At 35.5% G+C, this 16967-nt stretch overlaps 1 protein-coding gene across 1 annotated transcript in view; it reads right to left on the reverse strand.

Moving 5' to 3' along the window:
* Positions 1-16967, reverse strand: part of DMD (dystrophin) — a 1739631-nt gene that overhangs the window by 825812 nt on the left and 896852 nt on the right. Inside the window, exons 43-44 of the mRNA XM_068533304.1 lie at positions 3002-3149; positions 520-669 (exon numbers count right to left, since the gene is read on the reverse strand). Of these exons, the coding sequence (XP_068389405.1) occupies positions 520-669; positions 3002-3149 (298 nt within the window). The remainder of the gene's footprint in view (positions 1-519; positions 670-3001; positions 3150-16967) is intronic.

Raw genomic sequence — 16967 nt, forward strand, 5'->3', positions numbered from 1 at the left:
TTTAAAAAGTATCCAAGTTAGAAAGATGAAGACTCACAAGTAAGTAAATAAGTAAATAAATAGTAATAAATAAATAAAACACCTTTTGGAGAAGTTTATCATGCATTAATCACTGGTTAAGTCTATATTATAGGTAAGGATAAGTAATTTTGATTTATGATACTTGTTGAGCTAGACCACCTCCATCTTGGTTTAATATTGTCAGTATATACCTGAACACTAAATTAATCACTTCATCCGCCTTCCAGTCTAATTCTTTAGAATAGTTCATATAAAGTAATAGTGGTGTATATCTTGGCATTTGGTCATTAACGTACCGTCGTTCACCATCACCATTCCTTCCATCCACAACAAATCATACAGCCAAATCAAATGGTCAAGTTTAAAAAAATATATAACACAAATAACAATCCACAAAACCAGCCCCTCTCCCCCACCCCCACCAATTAAGCACCATGAAACAAAACAAATGCTTGCAACATTTAACACATGTGACAGGACAGATGGTTAACGGCTAACCTTTATCCACTGAAGATTTGTCTGCTTGAGCTTATTTTCAAGTTTATCTTGCTCTTCTGGGCTTATGGGAGCACTTACAAGCACTGTTCCTCCAGTTTCATTTAATTGTTTTAGAATTCCCTGGCGCAGGGGCAACTCTTCTGCCAGTAACTGAAACAGACAAATGCAACAACGTTTAAAATGAATTACAGCACAATGCCAACTACTTTGTCTTTGCCTCTATTGATTAGTCTATCAAAATGAAGCAAGGCTGGAGGCCCACTGGTTCCTCAAATACCAAGTTTTCTACAGAGCACAGAGCTTGGTGGACTAAAACGCCCACTCCCAAGTAAATCAGCCCATCCTAGAAAGGATCAGAATATCTTATCCCTCAGAGATTTCTTTTTCAAGAGAAAAATGTTATGTAGTATGATGAGCTCTAAAACAATACCCCAAACAGTGTCAAGAGTGTAAAAACACACCTCTCAGAAACAGAACAATCTGGACAAATTTAATCATCCTCTCAGGTATTAGGTCTCCACACTGTAACATACCACTGAGTAAGAAATTGCATTATCATATTAAGAGATAACTAACTTTGAGAACATACCAGGTACCAGGCACTATGCTAAGCTCTTCACATATATTATCTCAGTTAACTTTTATATAATAATTCTGAGGTATATCCTATTATCTTCATCTTACATAGAATGAAACTGAGACAGAGAGGTTAAATAGCAGGTCCAAGGACACAAAAGAAGCAAGCAATAGAGCTGTGATTCAAACTTGGCCGGGTTCATTCAAGAACCCTTAATTTTGACACCTCCACATCCCTGAACTTCTCTTACTCATTTAACATCACATTAAAAGTGCCCTTTCCCACGACCTACAAAACTACCATAGTTTTATTAACTGTTTTATTTATTTGTGTCATCTATAGCTGCACTGTTCAATACAGTACCACTTGCCACATGAGGCTATTTAAATTTAAATTAATTAACAGTCATTAAAATTAAAAACTCAATTCCTCAGTCACATCAGCTACCTTTCAAGTCCTCAAAAGGCACATACAGCTAATGGCTACTAAAACTGATAATGTACAACACATCCATCATGACAGAAAGTTCTACTGGATAGTGCTGATCTAGACTGTCTAAGGAAAAAAGGAAATCAATGCATATTTCTTAATAAGTGAACACCACTAAACATGTCTCTCAAATGAGTTATCAATAAGATTGCTATATATAACACTCAATACATTTAGGAAAGATGAATTTTCAAGAACAGACTGAGTTTATTTTTCCATGGCATAACCATCTTCAAATGAACTATGGATCAAAAACTTTTTATTTTTTGACTCTCAAATACCTAGTGCATTATCTGACATATAGTAGGTGCTCAATATTTGTTTACTGAACTAAGCAATATTTTTCTTTTTATACTTTATCCTCTGTTCAGGTACACATTTCTTATTTCACAGAAATAAGTAGTTGACGTGGAGTCTAATTTGCATGTGCAAACCAACCGAATCATTGATAAAGAAGCAGTTCCATTTCCCTTTGATTGTGTGACCTCGTAAAATGAGGATAATAACAACCATTTTCAAAGTTTGATAAGATTAAATAAAATAGCAGATGTAAACACACCTAATACTTAGTATAACATAGGGGATGATTAAATGTTAATTTCCCTTTCCCTTTTACCTTCCCTTCAAGAATTAAAGTAAAACAGATCCAAAAGAGTTTCTTTCCTAAAACTAAAACCATGGAAGTTCATCCAACTGCACAATCAAAGCATCTCAGTCAGCCAGGAGAGGTAATCAGTATTGCAAGCAGACAGCACAGTAGGTAGGCATGAAAAACCACTTGAATAAACTGAAAGTCTATTCAACCAGTATAGAAAGTGAACCAACATCACCTCCCCAACACCACAGACAAAACAAACCGAAACAAAATATTGCTTCAGGCAAATCGAATGCCTTTAGTTAAAGGCTGAAGTAGTGAGACTGATTTGGCAATTAAGATCTTCCCTAAGAAATGACATTCATTTCTATAAAGATTCTCCTCAGTTTTTGAAATTATTTGGAGCGGTGGAATTCTCCATTAAGTCTAAAATTAATTTTAAATTAGTTTAAAAAGTATCACCATGTATTTTACACACACAAGCACACACATATATATCCCATACACACTTTTTAAAAAATACATACTCACTGGGCTAAGACAAAATAAAGTTGTGAGAAAAACTAGTAAGGAACTATCAATATCCTAGTGGACAGGAAATCAATGATTAAATACATTTAAAAAAATGGATTCATATACTCTTTTTTTTTTTTCGCCCCACCATGTGGCTTGTGGCATCTTAGTTCCCTAACCAGGGCTTGAACCCAGGCCACGATAGTGAAAGTGCAGAGTCCTAACAACTGGGCCTCATGGGAACTGCCCCTAGATTCATATACTCTTAATACAAGTAGGTCCTGGGAGATTATAGAAAATAAAATTACCTTGACTTCCTCAAGTTTTTCTTTTAGTTGCTGCTCATTTCCAGGTTCAAGTGGAATACTAGTAATGTTATTTGCTTCTTCCAACCATGAAACAAATTCATTTAAATCTCTTTGAAATTCTGACAAGATATCCTTTTGTTCTTCTAGCCTGGAGAAAGAAGAATAAAATTGTTATCAACAACATATTTCTCAAACTTTCTTTTTTTATTTAAGAAAACTTAAAAAAATTGCACACACTTTCAATAAAATAAGTCATTTTTAAGATGTTAACAATATAATATTTCTAAAGAAAATTTATTCACAGAGCAATTTCAATATCTCAAAAATCGCTAAAAGGTGAGATTAAAATTAGTTAAGAAGAAAATTCTAATTAAAAAATTCCAACTTTACGTTATGAAACTAGAGCAGTGTTTCTCAACCTCAGCACTACTGACATTTAGGATTAAATAATCCTTAGTTGTGAATGGGCTGCTCTGGGCACTGCAGGAAGTTTAGCAGTATCCTTGGCCTTTCCCCACTGTATGCCAGTAGCATCCCCCCAGTTTTGACAACCAAAAATGTCTTGAGGCATAGTCAAGTATCACCCTGGGGGCAAAACTGCCCCTGGTTGAGAACAACTTCACTAGAGTAAGTATCTAAAATGAAGCTGCATGTTTTAAAATGTTTAAATAAAATACATCTTTATGGAAAATTGTAAGGTAAAAGTAAAAACAAGAGAATTAACTGAAAACACTAAATTACTGCATGTTAAAATGTTTTCCAAATTATGACTCATAATCCTTTTGGAGGAAAGAGGGAAACTGATTTAAAATACTTAACATATGTTGTACTAGTGGAAGTTTTTAATTATAAAAACACATATACTGTATGTTACTCAATTAGCCATAAATTTATTCTTACATATTGAATCATAACACAGCTGAGCAAAATGAGCTGCGCTTAAAATAATTTACATTTTTTTGTTTTGTTGTCTTTTGGAAACTATATATCTCTGGTATATAAGTTTTTAATTGAAGTATAATACACATATAGGAAAGCGTACATATAATTATATAGCTCAATACAGTTTTAAAAAATGGATACACCAAATAACCAGACAACAAACAGAATGTTATCAGAAGCTCAGAGGCCTCCTCTTGACGCTTGCAGTCACTTCCTCCAAGTGTACAGTAACCAGTCAACTTTGATTACTTTGCCTGTATGAACGTTACGTATATGGGATCATATACATTGTCTTTCACTCGATATAATGTTTACAATCATCATCTGGGTTGTGTGTAGTTATCTTCCTCACTGTATAGTACTAAACTGTATAAATATATAATATATCTCTGTTGGGGGACATATGAGTTGTTTCCATTTGGGGGCTGTTCAGCTAATTTTTTTTTTGCTTCAAGTTAAAACATATTTATTGAGGGCTCATTTACTTCCAGTGACTCAACTGGGCATTAGAATCAAAGATAAATGTATTATATACCTTGCCTTGAGGATCTCACAGTCCATGAGAGGGAAGAAGCATGTAAATCTAGGACTATGATGGAATATTGTAGAGGATAAGTTATTTCCGGGGCAGGACACAGGAGATGTCCCAGAGAAGATAATGGTCTACCTGGGTGCTGAAGCATGAAAAGAGATCTTATTCACAGCCTGTGCAAAGACAGGGCATTGAGATAACTACAGTTACACTAATTCCCCAAACCAGATCCGGTTATTGGATTTGTACTCATCTATCCTCAGTTTAGTTCTTTGATGGGAGCTTGTCCAAAGTCTACCTGAGGCACATGAGAAGACATTCCCTTCTCTGTCTATTCTCAAAACAGTAGATCCTATAAAAACTCAAGTCATATTATATCACCGTTGCACTCAAAACTCTTCTATTGCTTCCCAATTCATTCAAGTAAAAAGCCAAAGTCATTACAGCACTCTATGAGGGTCTAGATTTGTTCTGTTCAATATACTAGAAACCTTCGCATGTGGCTACTGAGCACCTGAAATGATGTAAGGGGAACTGGGGTGTGCTGTAAGTGTAAAATGCACACGAGATTTCAAAGACTTAGTACAAAAAAATCATCTCCGTACCTTCTACTCAGTTTTGCTGTGAACCTAAAACTGCTATAAAAAATAAAACTATTCCGGGGGGAAGGGTGGGGGGGAGGGGTAGATTGGGAGTTTGGGATTGACATGTACACACTGCTTTATTTAAAATAGATAACCAACAAGGACCTACTGTAAAAAAAAAAAAATTTAGACATTCACAGAAAGATAGACAAGATGAAAAGGCAGAGGGCTATGTACCAGATGAAGGAACAGGATAAAACCACAGAAAAACAACTAAATGAAGTGGAGATAGGCAACCTTCCAGAAAAAGAATTCAGAATAATGATAGTGAAGATGATCCAGGACCTCGGAAAAAGAATGGAGGCAAAGATCAAGAAGATGCAAGAAATGTTTAACAAAGACCTAGAAGAATTAAAGTACAAACAAACAGAGATGACCAATACAATAACTGAAATGAAAAAGACACTAGAAGGAATCAATAGCAGAATAACTGAGGCAGAAAAACGGATAAGTGACCTGGAAGACAGAATGGTAGAATTCACTGCTGTGGAACAGAATAAAGAAAAAACAATGAAAAGAAATGAAGACAGCCTAAGAGACCTCTGGGACAACATTAAACGCAACAACATTCACATTATAGGGGTCCCAGATGGAGAAGAGAGAGAGAAAGGACCTGAGAAAATATTTGAAGAGATTATAGTCGAAAACTTCCCTAACATGGGAAAGGAAATAGCCACCCAAGTCCAGGAAGGGCAGAGAGTCCCATAAAGGATAAACCCAAGGAGAAACACGCCGAGACACATAGTAATCAAAGTGGCAAAAATTAAAGACAAAGAAAAATTATTGAAAGCAGCAAGGGAAAAAAGGCAAATAATATACAAGGGAACTCCCATAAGGTTAACAGCTGATTTCTCAGCAGAAACTCTACAAGCCAGAAGGGAGTGGCATGACATATTTAAAGTGATGAAAGGGAAGAACCTACAACCAAGATTACTCTACCCAGCAAGGATCTCATTCAGACTCAATGGAGAAATCAAAAGATTTACAGATAAGCAAAAGGTAAGAGAATTCAGCACCACCAAACCAGCTCTACAACAAATGCTAAAGGAACTTCTCTAAGTGGGAAACACAAGAGAAGAAAAGGACCTACAAAAACAAACCCAAAACAATTAAGAAAATGGTCATAGGAACAAACATATCAATAATTACCTTAAACGTGAATGGATTAAATGCTCCAACCAAAAGACACAGGCTCACTGAATGGATACAAAAACAAGACCCACATATATGCTGTCTACAAGAGACCCACTTCAGACCTAGGGACACATACAGACTGAGAGTGAGAGGATGAAAAAAGACATTCCATGCAAATGGAAATTGAAAGAAAGCTGGAGTAGCAATACTCATATCAGATAAAATAGACTTTAAAATAAAGAATGTTACAAGAGACAAGGAAGGACACTACATAATGATCAAGGGATCAATCCAAGAAGAGATATAACAATTATAAATATATATGCACCCAACATAGGAGCACCTCAATACATAAGCCAACTGCTAACAGCTATAAAAGAGGAAATTGACAGTAACACAATAATAGTGGGGGACATTAACACCTCACTTACACCAATGGACAGATCATCCAAAATGAAAATTAATAAGGAAACACAAGCTTTAAATGACACAATAAACCAGATAGATTTCATTGATATTTATAGGACATTCCATCCAAAAACAGTAGATTACACATTCTTCTCAAGTGCGTATGGAACATTCTCCAGGATAGATCACATCTTGGGTCACAATCAAGCCTCAGTAAATTTAAGAAAATTGAAATCATATCAAGCATCTTTTCTGACCACAATGCTCTGAGATTAGAAATCAATTACAAGGAAAAAAACGTAAAAAAACACAAACACATGGAGGTTAAACAATATGTTACTAAATAACCAAGAGATCACTGAAAAAATCAAAGAGGAAATCAAAAAATACCTAGAGACAAATTACAACAAAAACACAATGATCCAAAACCTATGGGATGCAGCAAAAGCAGTTCTAAGAGGGAAGTTTATAGCTATACAAGCTTACCTCAAGAAACAAGAAAAATCTCAAATAAACAATCTAACCTTACACCTAGAGGAACTAGAGAAAGAAGAACAAACAAAACCCAAAGTTAGTAGAAGGAAAGAAACAATAAACATCAGAGCAGAAATAAATGAAATAGAAACAAAGAAAACAATAGCAAAGATCAATAAAACTAAAAGCTGGTTCTTTGAGAAGATAATCAAAATTGATAAGCCATTAGCCAGACTCATCAAGAAAAAGAGGGAGAGGACGCAAATCAATAAAATCAGAAATGAAAAAGGAGAAGTTACAACAGACACCGCAGAAATACAAAGCATCCTAAGAGACTACTACAAGCAACTCTATGCCAATAAAATGGACAACCTGGAAGAAATGGGCACATTCTTAGAAAGGTATAACCTTCCAAGACTGAACCAGGAAGAAACAGAAAATATGAACAGACCAATCACAAGTAATGAAATTGAAACTGTGATCAAAAATCTTCCAACAAACAAAAGTCCAGGACCAGATGGCTTCACAGGTGAATTCTATCAAACATTTAGAGAAGAGCTAACACCTATCCTTCTCAAACTCTTCCAAAAAACTGCAGAGGAAGGAACACTCCCAAACTCATTCTATGAGGCCACCATCACCCTGATACCAAAACCAGACAAAGACACTACAAAAAAAGAAAATTACAGACCAATATCACTGATGAATATAGATGCAAAAATCCTCAACAAAATACTGGCAAACAGAATCCAACAACACATTAAAAGGATCATACACCACGATCAAGTGGGATTTATCCCAGGGATGCAAGGATTCTTCAATATACGCAAATCAATCAATGTGATACACCATATTAACAAATTGAAGAATAAAAACCATATGATCATCTCAATAGATGCAGAAAAAGCTTCTGACAAAATTCAACACCCATTTATGATAAAAACTCTCCAGAAAGTGGGCATAGAGGGAACCTACCTCAACATAATAAAGGCCATATATGACAAACCCACAGCAAACATCATTCTCAATGGTGAAAAACTGAAAGCATTTCCTCTAAGATCAGGAACGAGACAAGGATGTCCACTCTCACCACTATTATTCAACATAGTTCTGGAAGTCCTAGCCACAGCCATCAGAGAAGAGAAAGAAATAAAAGGAATACAAATTGGAAAAGAAGAAGTAAAACTGTCACTGTTTGCAGATGACATGATACTATCCATAGAGAATCCTAAAACTGCCACCAGAAAACTGCTAGAGCTAATTAATGAATATGGTAAAGTTGCAGGATACAAAATGAATGCACAGAAATCTCTTGCATTCCTATACACTAATGATGAAAAATCTGAAAGAGAAATTATGGAAACACTCCCATTTACCACTGCAACAAAAAGAATAAAATACCTAGGAATAAACCTACCTAGGGAGACAAAAGACCTGTATGCAGAAAACTATAAGACACTGATGAAAGAAATTAAAGATGATACCAACAGATGGAGAGATATACCATGTTCTTGGATTGGAAGAATCAACATTGTGAAAATGACTTTACTACCCAAAGCAATCTACAGATTCAATGCAATCCCTATCAAATTACCAATGGCATTTTTTACGGAGCTAGAACAAATCATCTTAAAATTTGTATGGAGACACAAAAGACCCCGAATAGCCAAAGCAGTCTTGAGGGAAGAAAACGGAGCTGGAGGAATCAGACTCCCTGACTTCAGACTATACTACAAAGCTACAGTAATCAAGACAATATGGTACTGGCCCAAAAACAGAAACATAGATCAATGGAACAAGATAGAAAGCCCAGAGATAAACCCCCGCACCTATGGCCAACTAGTCTATGACAAAGGAGGCAAAGATATACAATGGAGAAAAGACAGTCTCTTCAATAAGTGGTGCTGGGAAAACTGGACAGCTACATGTAAAAGAATGAAATTAGAACACTCCCTAACACCATACACAAAAATAAACTCAAAATGGATTTGAGACCTAAATGTAAGACTGGACACTATAAAACTCTTAGAGGAAAACATAGGAAGAACACTCTTTGACATAAATCACAGCAAGATCTTTTTTGATCCACCTCCTAGAGTAATGGAAATAAAAACAAAAATAAACAAATGGGACCTAATGAAACTTCAAAGCTTTTGCACAGCCAAGGAAACCATAAACAAGACGAAAAGACAACCCTCAGAATGGGAGAAAATATTTGCAAACGAATCAACGGACAAAGGATTAATCTCCAAAATATATAAACAGCTCATTCAGCTCAATATTAAAGAAACAAACACCCCAATCCAAAAATGGGCAGAAGACCTAAATAGACATTTCTCCAAAGAAGACATACAGATGGCCACGAAGCACATGAAAAGATGCTCAACATCACTAATTATTAGAGAAATGCAAATCAAAACTACAATGAGGTATCACCTCACACCAGTTAGAATGGGCATCATCAGAAAATCTACAAACAACAAATGCTGGAGAGGGTGTGGAGAAAAGGGAACCCTCTTGCACTGTTGGTGGGAATGTAAATTGATACAGCCACTATGGAGAACAATATGGAGGTTCCTTAAAAAACTAAAAATAGAATTACCACATGACCCAGCAATCCCACTACTGGGCATATACCCAGAGAAAACCGTAATTCAAAAAGACACATGCACCCAAATGTTCATTGCAGCACTATTTACAATAGCCAGGTCATGGAAGCAACCTAAATGCCCATCAACAGACGAATGGATAAAGAAGAAGTGGTACATATATACAATGGAATATTACTCAGCCATAAAAAGGAACGAAGTTGAGTCATTTGTTGAGACATGGATGGATCTAGAGACTGTCATACAGAGTGAAGTAAGTCAGAAAGAGAAAAACAAATATCGTATATCAACGCATGTATGTGGAACCTAGAAAAATGGTACAGATGAGCCGGTTTGCAGGGCAGAAGTTGAGACACAGATGTAGAGAACAGACAGATGGACACCAAGGGGGGAAAACTGCGGTGGGGTGGGGATGGTGGTGTGCTGAATTGGGCGATTGGAATTGACATGTATACACTGATGTGTATAAAGTTGATGACTAATAAGAATCTGCAGTATAAAAAAACAAACAAACAAAACAACTAATACTACACTTTCATTGGGTTATTTGTATGGAAATATGTTAATATAAATGTTTCAGACATTACATGAAATTTCTAAAAATCTTATATGTTCTGGTATAATGTTATAAGTCATAATCCTAGTTATTACTTTAAAATGTATATCTCAGAAATAACTAATTTTCTTGTCAACTGCATTATTATGAACTTTCATCAAATCTTTAACCGTGGTCATTTGTAAGTCTTTCGTCATTGACAGACAGTTCTGGGTGTACTCTGATGCTTTTGCAAATATGTTCCTATAAAAGGGTTTCATCTTCAAGAAATTCATGGAAAAGACTCTGACAAGTACAGGTTTCTGGTAACTGACTGTACTGCTGAACTGAATGAATAAGCATTTTCAGAACTCTAATGAAAAACTGATGAACTCATAAAAGTGCTAACAAAAGATCAAGATGAAAAAAAAAATTAATTACATGGGACTGAGTGAACTGATGAGGATGAGTATAATTTTTGTGACTTTCTGTTTGAATTAAAAAAAAAATCCCACAAGGACTCAGAGGCAAAGAATATACAAATCAATTTTCACTGCAAAGTAAAGGAGCTGCTACAGTGGAGGATTACTGGACTGAATGTCAATATTATGACATAGTATGAGTGCGTTTCATGTTTGGTAATTGCAATCATTGTTGCTTTTGTTGTGGTCATCTATGTACAATGCTTGTCAGTCTATTTATCTCTTGTAAAAATAAAATACAGCGTGTGTGTGTTTAAAAAAAAAAAAAAGAATAAGAGTGGAGATATACTTATTCATTGTAATTAAGATTTATATATTTAATTGGGATCAAACTCTATACAAACATTGTATACCTATTCATTTAATATGCTACTGTATTTCCTTAGGTCATTATTTATTATTTGAAAAACTGATTTTTAAGATCTGAGTAATAAGCCATATATAAGTACACCACATTTTACCATTGTTCTGTTATTTGGCATTTAGTTTGGTTCCAATTTTTCATTATAATAAATAACCCTATAACAAATACATTTGTTTATGTGCTTTGGCTCATCTATCTGCTAATTTCCTTAGAATAAGGAAGAAAAGTTAACAATGAGAATACTAAGAATTTAGATACACATTGCTAAATTTCTTTGCAATGCTGGTACTAAGAATACATGTACACTTCCACCAACAATTATAAAGTATAAATTTAAAAAGAGTTATAAAATATGAAAGTCAACAGAGTTATCACTACTGAGCATTAAAATTTATATACTTGATAAAAGAAAAATAGTTTGTCATGGATTTTTTTACATTTTTTATTAATAGAAAAATTAAACAATTTTGTATACATGTGTATATTTTTCATTTGTTTCTACTGTCAGTCGTCTGCTGTGTCTGTTGCCCATTTTGCCTCAGTGTTTTCTTATTTGTTTGTAAGGGCTCTTTTCACATTATCTTAAAAATATATTTATTGAGAATATTTTTATAGCTTCCCTTTTACCTTTTCTAAAAATATTTTTGCTTCTTTCTAAATAAAATTTTATCAATTTCTTTGTTATTTCTTTCATTGATACTACTCTGAAAATTGTGACCACCCTACAATTGTTTAGATATTTGCCTTTATTCTGGATCCTTATACGTTCATTAAAAAAAACAAAAAACAAACAAACAAAAAAACCTAACTGGGTACTCCCCTGGTGGTGCAGTGGTTAAGAATCCACCTGCCAGTGCAGGGGCATGGGTTCCATCCCTGGTCCGGGAGGATCCCACATGCCGCAGAGCAACTAAGCCCGTGCGCCACAACTACTGAGCCTGTGCTCTAGAGCCCACGTGCCAAAACTGCTGAGCCCACGTGCTGCAACGACTGAAGCCTGTGTGCCTAGAGTCCGTGCTCTGCAACAAGAGAAGCCACCACAATGACAAGCCCGTGCACCACAACAAAGAGTAGCCCCCTCTCGCTGCAACTAGAAAAAGCCCATGTGCAGCAATGAAGATCCAATGCAGCCATAAATAAATAAATAAATATTTAAAAAACTACCTGCTTAATCCATTTTAAATTTATATAGTTGAGTTTCTGACCTTGAAGGGTTTTTCAGAAATTGATATTTTTTTTTCCCAGCACAATCTATTCTCTATTGATTTGTGGTGATTTCTTCATTATATTTTGTGTTTTACATTCAATAAGTTTCTTTTTGCAGATACACCACAGATTTTTGTGACAGCAATACACTACTTCAACCATTGCAGCTTGAAAGTATGTCTAATTCCTGGTAGGTTAAACCCCTCTCTTACCTTAGCTATTCTAATTTATGTACTACAAAGTATCATTTGGTCAAATTACAAAATAAATCTCATTGGGGACTTTGGTAGGGATTCCATTAAATCAATAAATTAATTTGCGTAGAACTACTGTCTTTCCAGCATAAATCTGCTAAATTTTCTATGTTTACAGTGTATTTGGACACTGAGAGTATCTGGGACTCATCTGTGCACTATAAATAATTAAGTACGTTTTCTAATTAACCTTCAGCATCAGTTTGAAAGGCAGTGACTTGCATATGATTTTATGGATATTAACTGTATACTAATTTGGAAAAGTCTTAAGAACTCCCAGATAGAATAAATCATCACTTAAAAAGTAAAAGCTTTGGCTAAGCTATTTGCTATAATCTTTCTTGTCACACAATGTTTGTAGAAAACTTTTTGTTGATGATTTAATTTCTTAAAGAGTACAGCATCTTCTTTTTAAATATGAAAACATTTGGTAGTCATTTCTTGTCTAGGTTTGTTTTTTATACGTTGAAATATAAAAAAAGATGGCGCCCAAATCCCACCGGGACCCTGTTATAATCTGCTCTTTCAAGTGCATGTGTTTCTGAAATTTCAAAAGCCTTGGTTTGAAGTTTTAAAAGCTGCAATTTGAATTTATGTATTCAGATGATTGCAGAAAAGCTAAGGAACGCAGTTAGCATTTCCAGGCTTGTCTCTTGACAGAACAGTTTAAACGTGCTTTATATTGGCATTCATCACATGAAGTGTTATTTCTTTGTTTACCTACTCGCTTAATGCTTATGATAGGATTTACTCAGGCATGTGGTAGTAATAATAATGAATGGGATATTTAACATCACCCATCTGCAATTAAGTGCTAAATATTTTACTTTTAGAGGCATTTCAATACATTTAGCTACTTTTTTTTTTTTAAAAAGAATGGCTTCTGTTTGAAATATTGGCTCTGTAGCCGTTTACATTATAAATGCTCTTAATGCAATTGAAGGAAGCACATATTATGATGGGGAGAGACTTGCATACTCAGAAAGGAAGAGTTACTGATGTGTTGCTAAATTCAATGAATTTAACATTAATTCTAAATGAACATTTTCTGTTGGGCTGCTCTTACGGTAAGAGGTAAAGACTGCCAAATCACGTGACATGATTTTAGAAGAGGAGGGTCTACCTAGTGTTCCAGGCCAAATGCTAGGTATTTTCACATTTGAATCTCTTTTAACACTCAATACATCATGTGTATTGTCTCCCTAATATTCCCAATGAAGAAATTGAAGCCCCAGAGATTTATATACCATATATATCCAAGTATAAGGTGACTCTCTATCCTATTTTCCAAATGAGAAGTTCCTCTCTAAGTTTCTAATCAAATGTAACATAGAAACTTTGGGAAATGTAGATAGAATCATCCATCACCCATCTACATATAATGCCTAATTCAATAATTTGATGGTGCATACTAATTTAAAATCATATAACGTATTACCTTAGAAAGACCACTAATTTAAAATTATATAACATTAGAAAGATCACACTTCCCCATTCATAGTTTATACAACAATTGTGGCAACATTCTTCACACACATCTTCAACACTGGATCTGTCATTCTGATGGATGCACTTTTGAGTTATCTAATTCAGTTTTCTAAACAGTGTCATCTTCTCTTCCACCCATGTGGCTTGAGGTACAGTACTGCCACGTGTAATGTTCTACTGGAAATTTTATTCCAAGCCACAAACACACATTTACGTACAGAAGACAGTTTTACGTTATGTAAAGACAGTTTTTCTTTTCTCTGTGCCATATGCCCATGAGCTACATGATGCAACCACTTACTGAGTTGCTTTTAAAATAATCTTTCCAGAGTTTGTTTACAATGGCATTCAACTCATGAAATTGTGATGTCATACCACCAAAGTTAATCACTACTTCTGTTAAACTTGTTTTCTTCCTGTATCAAGTGACTGCTACAAGCAACCAAAATAAGCATAAACTGAGATTAAGCCAATATGTCTTTCCCAGACAGTACTTTGTTGTTTTGCGCAAAATAAAACAAGTGAGTGTCTTATAATTTGAGAAACTCTAGAAAGATTCAAATATAAAGGTGTCTCTTAAGGAAAAAAAAAACATTCATGCTTAGGCACATTCATGCTTAGGCACATTCATGCTTAGGCACACATAGTAACTTCTCCAAGTCATACTGTCTAGAGGGCATTGCTAGCATCAGAACCCAGGCATCAACTCGATTTTTAAACCAACCAACATACCTCCCAAATCTGGTTAGTACTCAAGTCACACAATCAGACATTCATTCATTGTGCCTAGTTTGTCCTTTATAAAAATGAAGTGCAACTGAGAGGCATAACATATCAAGGTTCCTCAGGCATTTACTCCTCAATATTAAGGAAAACATTAGCAACTTGTGGGTAGATGTGAAGAATGAGAAGAGAAATCATGGAGCTTAGCAGTGAGAGTTCCTGAAAGGGAAAAAAAAAAAAGTTCAAACCTAAGCCCTGAAAGTTATTAGTGGAGTGTGTGAACCTGGGCAAGTTACTTAACCTCTGCAGGCCTCAATTTCCTCATCTTAAAATGGGAACAATAAACACTTCATATTGTGGTTGTTTGGATTAAATTTGCTTTCAGAAACTCCAGTTTTAGCCTACTGCTTTCACTAATGGCATTCAACAAATGGTAGAGAAAATATAAAAAGAGTTTTGTTTTTTTTTTAAAAAAAGGGAGACTCTGGATACTGAACTGCTATTTCTATCTCAGAATTTTGCCTAAGGCAACATACTTCTATACATAAAAGTATTCATAAAGCATGTACGAGTACACAGGGGGACTATGTGAAACTGAGCTTTTTGATGAGCCAGTTGACAGCTCCATTTCTTTCTTCTGACAAGCTTCCTTGACAAATTTTTTTGGGGAAAGACAATTAGAGTCAAAATGCTAGTCTACGAGTAAATGTGCCAACAGATGAGACTACTTCTAGGCAAAGTAAACGTATGGTTACAATGCAACAAAACACCTTTCGAAGGTCTACTAGTGTCCAATGATATGGCGGTGACTGTAGGTAACAATCTTTGCCCTCATGAAGCTTACATTCCAGACAATAAACAAGATAAAGAAGTGAAAAATATCGATTGTGGCAAAGCGGTAAGTGCTACAGAGGGGAAAAAATGAAGCTGGAAGAAAGGGAATATTGAGTGGAGCTGGAGGGTGGTTGCAGTTTTGTAAAGGGTGATCAGAGAAGGCTTCACTGAGAAGGGGTATTTGAGTAAAATCGTAATGGTAGAGACTGGCTGGCTGCTCATCAAAAAACTTTATTCTCTTCTTTTAACTATGAAGCTAGTTGTCATGTCACATTCTCTCTGGCCATTAGGTGTGACTACATAACTGAATTCTAGCCAATGGAATATACACAAAAGTGATTCTCACCGATTCCAGGCCTGGCTCTTAACCTCACCCCCACATAGATGATATTCCTTGTTCTTTCTCTTTCTAATGTAGAAAAGCATAGGGATTTTGAAAGCCACGTGTTAAAAATGTCAGAGCTACAAAATCAAGGTAGACTGGGTCCCTGATTCACAATTTAGAGGGGAGCTGCCTGCTTGCTGATCAGAAGCAACTTTTTGAATTTTGCATGAGTGAGAAGTTTCTATAGTGGTAGGCCACTGAAATGTGGGGCTTCTACTTTAACATCAGCTTGAATAAAGTTAGGTAATAAAGGAGGTGAGGGAGCAATCCATTCAAGTATTGGGGAGAAAACACTCTAAGCAAAGGAAAACAAGTACAAAGGTCCTGAGGCAGGAGTGTGGTTAGAATGTTCCAAAAACAACAAAGAAGTAGGAAAAAAATGTTTGGAATGGAATGACAGAGGGGAGACTAGTAGGAGATGAAGTAAAACAAGCCAAATCTTAAGAGATTCTACCTAGAATCCCAAGGCTTTCATAATTCATATTCTCTATCAAATTCAGTTCTCAGATAAAAAGAAGTTCTAGAATAATCTTTTTGGGGATCTCAGGTTGAACCCTTCTCCAATCCTACTTTAATAGGTCCAATTGACTAACTGAATCACAGCACTTCTTCCATATTTTTGTTGTGTACTGTCTACAGAGGTGCTGGAATAGATTTCTGAAAACACTGAGGATGCTTTGGACCGTCATCTGTCAGAGGCAGAGTGACACAATTTATCAGTAAAACCTGTAACAAAGCCATTACCATCTGATGGAAGATGCAATGAAGAGTGAATGACCTTAGTTTTTCTGCTTTCAGTCATGGCTAGGTTCTCCCCTTCCCAGACATTCAAAACACCATCATCTTCCCTCCCAAGCTGGCTCCTCTGTCAACGTCCATGGATGGCTCTGCCAGCTCCCAGTCTCTCAAACTAGAAATGAGAGGCATCCTTGATTCTTTCCTCTCCCTCACA

Source organism: Eschrichtius robustus, chromosome X, assembly GCF_028021215.1.
Source record: "Eschrichtius robustus isolate mEscRob2 chromosome X, mEscRob2.pri, whole genome shotgun sequence".
In the NCBI taxonomy this organism is placed as follows: domain Eukaryota; kingdom Metazoa; phylum Chordata; class Mammalia; order Artiodactyla; family Eschrichtiidae; genus Eschrichtius; species Eschrichtius robustus.